This window comes from Silene latifolia, chromosome Y, assembly GCF_048544455.1.
Source record: "Silene latifolia isolate original U9 population chromosome Y, ASM4854445v1, whole genome shotgun sequence".
Taxonomy (NCBI): domain Eukaryota; kingdom Viridiplantae; phylum Streptophyta; class Magnoliopsida; order Caryophyllales; family Caryophyllaceae; genus Silene; species Silene latifolia.
The window spans coordinates 396,039,777-396,049,962 of NC_133538.1; the positions used below are offsets into that span (position 1 = coordinate 396,039,777).

Sequence of the window (10,186 nt, forward strand, 5' to 3'; positions counted from 1 at the left end):
CCGGATAAGGCAACTATGGTCTTGACAGGAGGTCAAGATGATGAGATTAAACCATATCTCGATTGTAGATACCTATCAGCCTGCGAAAGTGCATGGAGAATCTTCGAGTTTGACATTTTAGAGAGAAACCCAAGTGTGACATGATTACCAGTGCACTTGAAGGGAGAACAAGCCGTTGTGCTAAGGGATCATGAACGTTTAGAAGTGGTCATAGAATGGGCCAGTGAGAAGGAGACAATGGTAACGGCGTGGATGTCTACAAATACTCTACATCCGAAGGCAAGAGCTCTAACATATGCTCAATTCCCCCACAGAGTATGTTAGGAATAAGAGATGGACAAAAAGGAAATAGGGGATGAGAATAGGTAGGATTGTTATTGTACATCCCACCACGGAGAGCGTTATTATCTTCGTTTGCTTCTAAATATCGTTAAAGGTGACCAAAATTTCGAGGATATAAGGACTGTGAAGGACCGTGTGTACCCAACCTACAAGGAAGCATGCTTTTCACACGGCCTACTAAGTAATGATAAAGAATGGCACGACGCCTTGGAAGAGGCAGGTCGCTGGGCAATGCCTTCACAACTTCGGGAGTTATTCGTCACGATGCTCTTATTCTGTGAAGTAACGGATGTCCTGCAACTATGGAATGAAAGTTATGAAATGATTTCAGAGGACATTGAGAGGCAGAAGAGAAGACTCTTTTGTCATCCAAATCTCGAGCTAACAAAGGAAGCAAAGAAATCATATACATTAATTGAGGTCGAGAAAATACTTCTAAGGTATGGGTAGACACTGAAAGACATTACCAATATGCCTCTTCCAAAATTTGAAGATATAAACGGATTGGAAAACAAGCTAATTCGAGATGAACATTTGTACGACCGCAAGCAAATGGCCAGTGAGTGGACACAGAAAGTGCAGCAACTCAACGTTGAAAAACGGTTAGTCTATGTCAAAGTAATAGCAGCAGTAGAGAATGAGACAGGAGGAGTAATATTCTTATACGGACACGGAGGCACAGGAAAGACGTTTTTATACAGGGCCATCTCAGCAAAGGTAAGATCAGAGGGTAAGATAGTCTTGAACGTCGCATGTTCAGGTGAGTATGCGAATACTTATTATAAAACCTTCAGTATAAAGAGAAATTATTAAAGATTGCACTAAAAAAAACGGTATGTTTTAAATTTCTTAAATTAGGTATTGCGGCATTACTACTGCCAGGAGGTAGGACAGCTCATAGCAGACTAGCCATCCCTATTGACTTATTCGACGACTCTACATGTAACATAGGGCACAAGAGCCAACTTGTCGAGCTCCTTAGGGAGACGTCTTTAATTATATGGGTTGAGGCACCAATAGATCACAGATTTGCTTTTGAAGCAGTAAATCTTACAATGAGAGACATAGTTGCATTTAAAGATAAAGGAGCAAGATTTAAGCTCTTTGGCGGGAAGACGATCCTACTTGGTGGGGACTTCCGACAAGTATTGCCTATAATAACCAAGGGAAGAAGGCAAGATGTAGTGCAAGCATCGATTAGCAGATCGTACATATGGAATGAATGTACGATAGACACGCTTAAGAAAAGCATGAGAGTTTCAGAGTGTAACAGTGATCGGGAAAAGCGAGAAAGAAATCGAGCATTTAATAAGTGGTTGCTAGCCATGGGAGATGGAACGTTAGAAGCCAAGGCAGAAGAGAATGACACGAAAGAAACATGGATAGAGATACCTGAACAATACATTGGTAGTAAGGGACCATTAAACATTGAGGTAGTAGTTAATCAGATGTACCCAGATTTTGCGAGCAGACATAAAAACAAAGAATATCTAAGAGAAAGAGCAGTACTCACTCCCTTAAATGAGACAGCCGACATGATAAACAACCACATGGGGAGCTTGGTGCCGGGTGAGGAGGTGCTCTACCGGAGTTGTGATGAAGTTTGCACAGCATCAACTGAATCTGATGACCAGTTTTCATCTTATCCAACAGAGTACTTGAACAGCCTCAACTTACAAGGGTTGCCACACCATTAGTTAAAGCTTAAAATAGGGATGCCAGTAATGCTGCTGAGAAACATAAACCTGTCACATGGGTTATGTAATGGTACACGTCTAATTATAACTCACCTTGGAAAGTTTATAGTCGAGGGGAAAATAATACATGTTCAAAGTTGGGTGAAAAAGTTATTATACCAAGGATAATAATGACTACATCATACATAAAAATTCCGTTCGAACTTAAGAGAAGGCAATAACCCCTAAAACCTTGTTATGCAATGACGATTAACAAAAGTCAAGGACAAACCCTGGAGCATGTAGGAATTTATTGCTACGATATTTAGTCATGGACAATTATATGTAGCAGCTTCGAGGACGACCTCCCCAGAAGGTCTAAAATTCTTCATCGACGATACAACACAAGAGTTCAAAGGACACACGAGGAATATCGTCTATAAAGAAGTATTTAACAATCTACACTCTTTATCGTGAAAGGTCAATTCTATGCAGGTTTATTGGTTTTTGGACAGTTGTGTAGACTTCTGGACACCGAAGTAATATTAAACCTTCAAGTTTAAGAAGTCTGGACGAAACTTACGTACATTAAATAGACAATAATCTCTCCATTATTTACCTATTGTATTTAAATCCGTAAGTCCGATATTTAGTAAGATATTTATAAAAGCAATTGCAGTAATAAGATTATTTTGGCAAAAAACCGAAACATACAACCATAAGCCAACTAATTAAGATTACACCTAGAAGAACAATAGGCCCAGACAAGAAGAAAAAGTAGAATTGGGAGATAATGAAGGGGAACATAACTGAGTTGGACGGGCCTTTAAGGGAAGATACGAAACCAGCAAGTCAGGAACGAGGGTAGGTAACATCGGCTTCATCAAATCGCCATTTCGTATGTAACGTTGTTGTTGAACAACGGAGCACCAGCAGCAAATACAAACTCCTATACAGCAAACCCGATTGATGAAACCTTATACAACAACCCCGATCGATGAAACCCTATACTGCAACCGCATCCGAAGAATTGAAAATTCCTAATTTGAGGTTTTGCAAGTCGAATCGAGAGTTAAATACAACAGTTATAACAAATTAAAAGATAGATTCAAACAATCGTACAGATGTAAACAAACTTACATAGCAGATAGATGTTGGAGTAATCGAAATTGGAAAGGAGTAAATGGAGGATGAGGATTCATTATTAGGCTACTGAAAGTGGGACGTAGGATGTAAATAGATCATAGTTTGGGGAGGAGATTGACGGAGATTAATCTGAGGGTTGCGGTGTTGTATTGGGGTTGATGGGTGGTGATGCGTAATTCGGCAGGTTGAAGACGGAGGTGAGTTGAGTGGGATAGCAAGAGCAAGTCCAATGGTGTAGCTTAGGAACTTGCTTGCAATTTCTTAAAATTGCAACCTATTTGCTACACCATTGGAGAAGGTTTTGTAAATTAGCTTGGCTTAAGCTAGTAGCTTCATCAAGCTACTTGCTTAGATGGGTCCACTTACCAAATAACCAATAGAAAATTAGCTTCAATAATTTTTTATTAATTCTTATTATTTCATTTACAATTTTTTTATGTTTAGGAAAAAATAATTTTCTAATAAACCATTGGAATAGTTTACTAGCTTAGAATGGTATTAGCTTAAAGGGATAAGGTGGAATTGTCAAGCTAGTTGATTGTTGCTTACCATTGTACTTGCTCTTACACGTCCAAAAGAAAAGGGTAATCATCAAAAGAAAACAAAAAAAAGGTGTAAATTTAAGTGGATGTAATGAGTTTTAATTTGTTTTACGACTATTTGCACTTCCATAGTACAAGGTTCATTTATTAATAGAAAAATCATTGTACTTTGGCTAATTGATTAACAACATTTGTACAAAAGTTTTTCATTAGGTTGGTCAAATGGGATTTCTTGTGAAACTATTAAATATCTATTATTAAAGAATGAGGAAATTTAACGAATTAATGACCATCTATCACACCTGTTTTACTCCGTCTAAGTCCGATAATACAAGATAATCTGCTACTTATACGCAAGTTCCATGAGAGTATTTGCTCGGATCTAATTTTTTTCATTCATACAAGAGCACCAAACAACAGGCCCGTGCATCGCACGGGCATTAAATCTAGTATATTATTAAAGGAAACTTTTTTCGAGCGATTATAGAGTCTCCAACATTTGCAAACTATCTAAAATTATTTTTAAGTGGAAATATATTTAAAGATAATTACAGAAGATATAAAATTGATTGTATTTTAGAAAAGAAAATATATCACGTCAATGTGATAAATCGGTTACCAATCATATGAAAGTATAAACCTAATTAACTTCTACTGAATATTGGACTGCTCATATTCACATCCCATCCAAACACTTCCACGCAAGATATTTTGTGTATATAAACCTTGCACTGAATATTGGACTGCTCATAATTAACCTTTGATTTGATTTATTTGATTGTCCTCCATCCACATAGATTAAGCATGAACCTAATTTTATTTTTGCATACATCACGTTAATTTCGTTACATCTAATATACTTTTATACTATGAGACCTAATTTTCTACTCTTTCTATTTTAATTTTGCAGGAAACAGTAAAGGGAATGTTAATAATGTAATGTAGAATATAACTGAATGACTTGCTTTATTATGATAACACCAATTACAATATATAGACGAGATGTCTTGGAGAATAATCCAAGATCTTCTAATCATAATATCTTAACTAATATATATCATCTCATGATAATATATTTCCTAATAATCACTAATATAATATATTCCTAATATTCTCTAATACACCCCCTCAATCAAAACGGTAGTTGACGGACGCTTTGACTGGACGAAAAGATATAGTTGTTGACGCCGTTGTAGATGAGCCAACTCGATATTTGTCGACGCGTTCACCGAAGGTAGTGCCTTGCATTTGTTGAGGATAATGCCGAAGAGCCACACATGCTAAACATAAAGAAAACCAAACGTGCGCGAGAGTCAAAACAACTCGTGAGACACAAAACTAAATCGTCAAGGTGCACGAGGGTCGAAGCAAACTCATGAAACACCGACTATATAATTAACAAAACAAATGGTGCACGAGGGCCGAAGCAAACTCGTAAAACACCGTGAGTGTGAGGGCCGAAGCAAACTCACCACTACAACTAAAATTTAAGAAAAACAATAGACTAAACCAAAACAATAAGCACACGTCGTAAACAGCCAAACAAGTTATACCACCCGGCCCGTTAGGCAAGGGTGGTTGCTAGGCGAACCCGAGGCAGACATGGAGACGGCAATGATAGGACGTGGCAGTGGTTTAGATGGGGCATCATAGTGGGATGCGATGCCGGTGGCGGTTGCCGAAGCAAAATGGCATAGATCGAGTTGTCGTGGCAACGGAAAACTGCAAGGGCGATGGTGCGGCGGCGTGGACGGAGTCACGACGGCGGCATTTACGGAGGCACGACAACTTGAAGAACGGAGGAGTATGAGAATTTATTTAATATCTCTCTAAAATTATAACCTAGGGTGGCTTTCGTTATTATGATAGTTGATGGAGACTGTGACATACATGGTGAAATGGAATGGCGACGTTAGAGGTGACGGTTGAGTTCATGATTTGATGAAGGAAGACGAAGGGTTGGGAGGATACAAAAACCACTTTTATTAGTTCCTAGATAGACTAAAAGTGCTAATATAACAAATACTAATGAATCAATAGTACTCGTAGAAGATAGTTGAAGGCTAACAATATGGCCAGCCGGAGATGGTATAAGACCGCCATCTCCGGCCAGTGATTTAGAAGGTAGACTGTAGCAGGCGGAAATATTTTAAGGATCGATTTAGGCTGATACCATGTTAATAATATAATGGTATAACTGAATGACTTGCTTTATTACAATAACACCGATTATAATATATAGACGAGATGCCTTGGAGAATAATTCAAGATCTTCTAATCATAATATCTTAACTAATATATATTATCTCATGATAATATATTTCCTAATAATCACTAATATAATATATTCCTAATATTCTCTAATAGGGAAGTTGTTTATTTGAAGATGAAGAATTGATTCATTGCAACATCAACAAAAAAATTTACTACAGGGTATATTTTAATATAATACCAATGATATTAAGAGTAAGTCATAACTCTCATAACTACATTGTTATTATAGATACTTTTTGAATTATATTGAGTATTGACTTATGATCTTTTTTTGTACGGAGTAGTTGTTATCATGCTTGTGAATAAGAATATATTGAGTGTAAGATAGTTATTACGGTGGCGTTATTATTTATTTTCTTTTAAATATGTATAAATAAATGCTCTCGCATATTCACTACCAGCCATGTAATTATATAATAAGGGGTCTAATCGTCATTCAGCCTGCAGTATCCTTGAGGAGACTGCTTTACATGTCAGTATGATTAACAACTTAGGGTATTTATATGGTTTATAGTTTTATACTCGAATTTCAAGTTCTTATCAACTCTCTATCGAATTAGATGATCATGGGGCAAGCGGAAGTGGATTGGCTCGATGGCCGGATAAACTATCCTCTCCACCGCCTCGTTTGGCTGAACTCGGCCTCTCCCCTGAGATGTTTGAGAAGGACACGGTAATCCATCTTATTTAAATTTTTTTATTTAAACTTAATGATTGAATGCATAGTTTTTTTCTCCATTCATGTCGATAACTGTGGATACAGATTCGTGGTTATAACATTTGCTTATGTGCATATGCAGGATATGTGGCGTAAAAGACTTCAAGGTTACTGGGACATGTTAGGACCGAAAATCAGACCCGATACTCTGAGAAACTTGATGGACATGAACGCCAACATGGGTTCCTTTGCGGCCGCCCTCAATGATAAACCTGTTTGGGTTATGAATGTGAATTTTTTACTTAAATGGCGTTCTAAACCAAAATATTTACAAAAATGGGGCTCATTTCAAAATATTTACACGGAATGGGTCCACGTCAGCACCTTACTTTTTTTTACGATTTCTTAACTTCTCGACATATGATTTAGCGGGAAGTATTTTTTTTTTTTTAATTTCATAGACTTCTCGCCAGTTGATTCAGCGAGAAGTTTGTGTATGTTGTTGCTTCTTGACATGCTTCCTTCTTCATCTCAGTTCTCCTTACTCCGACTACCAAACCACAAAGTACCACCACCATTTTCTTCCTCTCACTTCCCTTGTCACATACACATTTTTTTACGAATGATTATTGTCGTACTTTGCAAAGAAAAAAGCCCGCAATATTGCCGCTCACAGCTATTTCCGCGATTTCGGTTTCATGAATGAATATGTTACGCTAATAACTCAACCCTCTCTTTCATTTGTATGCTTGGCTCATTGTCGATTTAGTTTGATTACCACAAGGAAAATACAGCGGGAATGGGAGTCAATAAATTGCTGAAATCAATCTCAAGTAAAGACCAAGTTACCGAAATCGCAAAAATAGTTATGTACGGCAATATGGCGGGCTTTTTACTTTTCAAACTACGAGGATAGCATTCAAAACAAGATGTTTATATGACAAGAGAAGTGAGAGGAAGAGAATGGTGGTGGTAGTTTGTGGTTTGGTAGAGGGAGCAAAGAGAACGAAGATGAAGAAGAAGCATGTCAAGGAGCAACAAGATACAATACAAACTTCTCGCTGATTGAATTGGCGAGAAGTCTATGAAAAAAAAAAATACTTCCCGCTAAATCATATGTCGAGAAGTTAAGAATTCTGTAAAAAAAAAAAAAAAAAAATAAGGTGCTGACGTGGACCCATTCCGTGTAAATAATTTGGAATGAGCCCCATTTTTGTAAATGTTTTGGTTTAGAACGCCATTTAAGTAAGAAATTCTATGAATGTTGTGCATGAGGATGGACCAAACACCCTCAAGATTGTTTTTGATCGAGGCCTAATTAGCTCTATTCATATCGTATTTATTCGTAAGTGACAGTAGCATTCTCAAATGGTAGTTATATACACTATTGAATATTTGTACTCCATATGCTTCACGTTACTCAATGAAGGCCGCGTAGTTATAACTATTAGTAAATATATTGTATATATTTATGTTTATCTTTTAGTTAGTGTATATATCTTTAGTTATATGGTTTCCTTAGTTGAGAGATAAACATAAATATATACAATATTTACTAATAATAACTTCCATATGAGAATGCTACATGATGACATGCATGTTATACATAATATGATGACATGCATGTTATACTTCGGAAAGCGAAGGCTAATTATTTGCTAAATTTCCTAATAACTATACAGAATTTATGGTAGTTTGTTATTGTTATTTGAGACGATGCTCTATTTTTTAGAGTTCAACTTTGAAGAATTTATAAACTTCTTATCAATCAATACTATGTATTAAATCCAGAAACCAAGGGATTTCAATGTAATTAAAAAAGTTATACAAATTAATTATACTATATAGTTTTAAATCACTAGCACCGTGTGATGGACCCGATTAAGGGATCTCAATGCAAATATTATATAGTTTGGGTTAAAATTAAATTACATAGAAACTTGGTAATTTTCCTAAACATTTGTAAGAGACTAAAACATAGTCAATTTCCTTAAAATAAAATAATTAATTAAAATGGTCAAGTTCCTTAAAATAAAATAATTAATTAAGATGATCAATTTCAAGGAGATTAAAAGAAAGAAGATGTTTCGTAATTGTTCTAAATATTTATAGAAGACTAGAAGATGGTCAATTCCTTAAAATAAAATAATTAATTAGTATAAATATGCACACTTATGGTATTAATTATTATTATCATAAAATTATAAATTAAATTTAAAATCTATGCAATTTTATTAAACTTTATAGTTTATTAGATCTATTGAGATGATAATTATTTAACATATAAAAATATAATATAAGTAGGTTATAAATAATTGAAATTAGATTCCATAATATATAATATAGCACGCATAATTCTTTCGATTTGATTTAATGCATATATGTAATATATTTATATAAATATATAATCCTCTTAAAATTGCATGCCTAAGTAGTAAAAGTAATTTCGTTAGTAAAAAAAAGAATTGTAGTAACATTGAAATAGTTATATGATAGTAATCACTCATTTGAATAGTAAAAGTAACAATATAATTAGCGAGATTAGTGAAAGTGGTAGAAACAACAACGGGAGTAGTGAAATAATCAATATTAATCCGGCAATAGTTAAAGTAAAAATAATTACGGCGGGAGTAGTGAAATTATCAACATTAATGCGGCTGGAGTGACAGTAACAATAATTACGGCGGGAGTAGTGAAAGTAACAATGATTACGGGCAAGTAGTGAAATGTTATTACTATTGTTTCATTAATAAGAGTAAAATATTTATAGTGGGAGTAGTGAATTTGTCTCTATTTATTTCATCGTAATTCTAGGATATGTCATAGAAAAACATATTAATGATGAATTTATGGGTTAGGTAACTTTAAGTAATTTTATTTAATGGAAAAAAAAATTAATGATAATAGAGGTAGCTCGGGCGAAGCCGGACACTAATATTAGTAATTAGAAAATTAAGATAATATTTTTTCCCTTAAGAGTTTAAGAAGATAATTCAAAAACCTGAATTTGAGTTGGATATAAGATTCTTAAATAGTTAAAACTTCGTAACTTTGCAATTTCAAAGTTTAATTAGACAAATTTTAAATTGAGAAGGCGACATAAATTATTTTCATCTATTTATGAGATAAAGACGGTATGTCAAAGTTTACACCATTAAAGATAAAGTCAAAATATAAAACCTTAACTTATCCGACTTAGGAACAAATTTATATCATGAGCTGCCAGCTTGCCACTATGACTAAAATTAATTAGCTTTCCTTAAAAAGTTAAAAAGATGTAAAGGAGTAGAAAAAAAATAGAATGTTTGTTGTTCTCCATGGAACGATCAACTTATCTTACTATGAGTTAACTTATATTTATTGAACCATTAGCCATTTTCTTGAACTTTGTTATATAATCCCCCAGCCTCGATCAGTTATTTACTTTTAATTTAAATACACCTTACAAAGAATAAAAAATATAAATAAATGATCATTACGTCTACCGGATATCAACTCAAACTCCTAGACAAAGTAAATTCATATGGGTACATATTTCGGATTAATAA

The 10,186-nt window shown here is 34.8% G+C and overlaps 1 protein-coding gene across 1 annotated transcript; it reads left to right on the forward strand.

Annotated features, from left to right (window-relative positions):
- Positions 1-813: 813 nt before the first annotated feature.
- Positions 814-2,039, forward strand: LOC141632134 (uncharacterized). The gene is made up of 2 exons (XM_074444710.1): positions 814-1,102; positions 1,201-2,039. The coding sequence occupies exons 1-2, from the start codon at positions 814-816 to the stop codon at positions 2,037-2,039; spliced, it is 1,128 nt and encodes a 375-aa protein (XP_074300811.1).
- Positions 2,040-10,186: the final 8,147 nt, after the last annotated feature.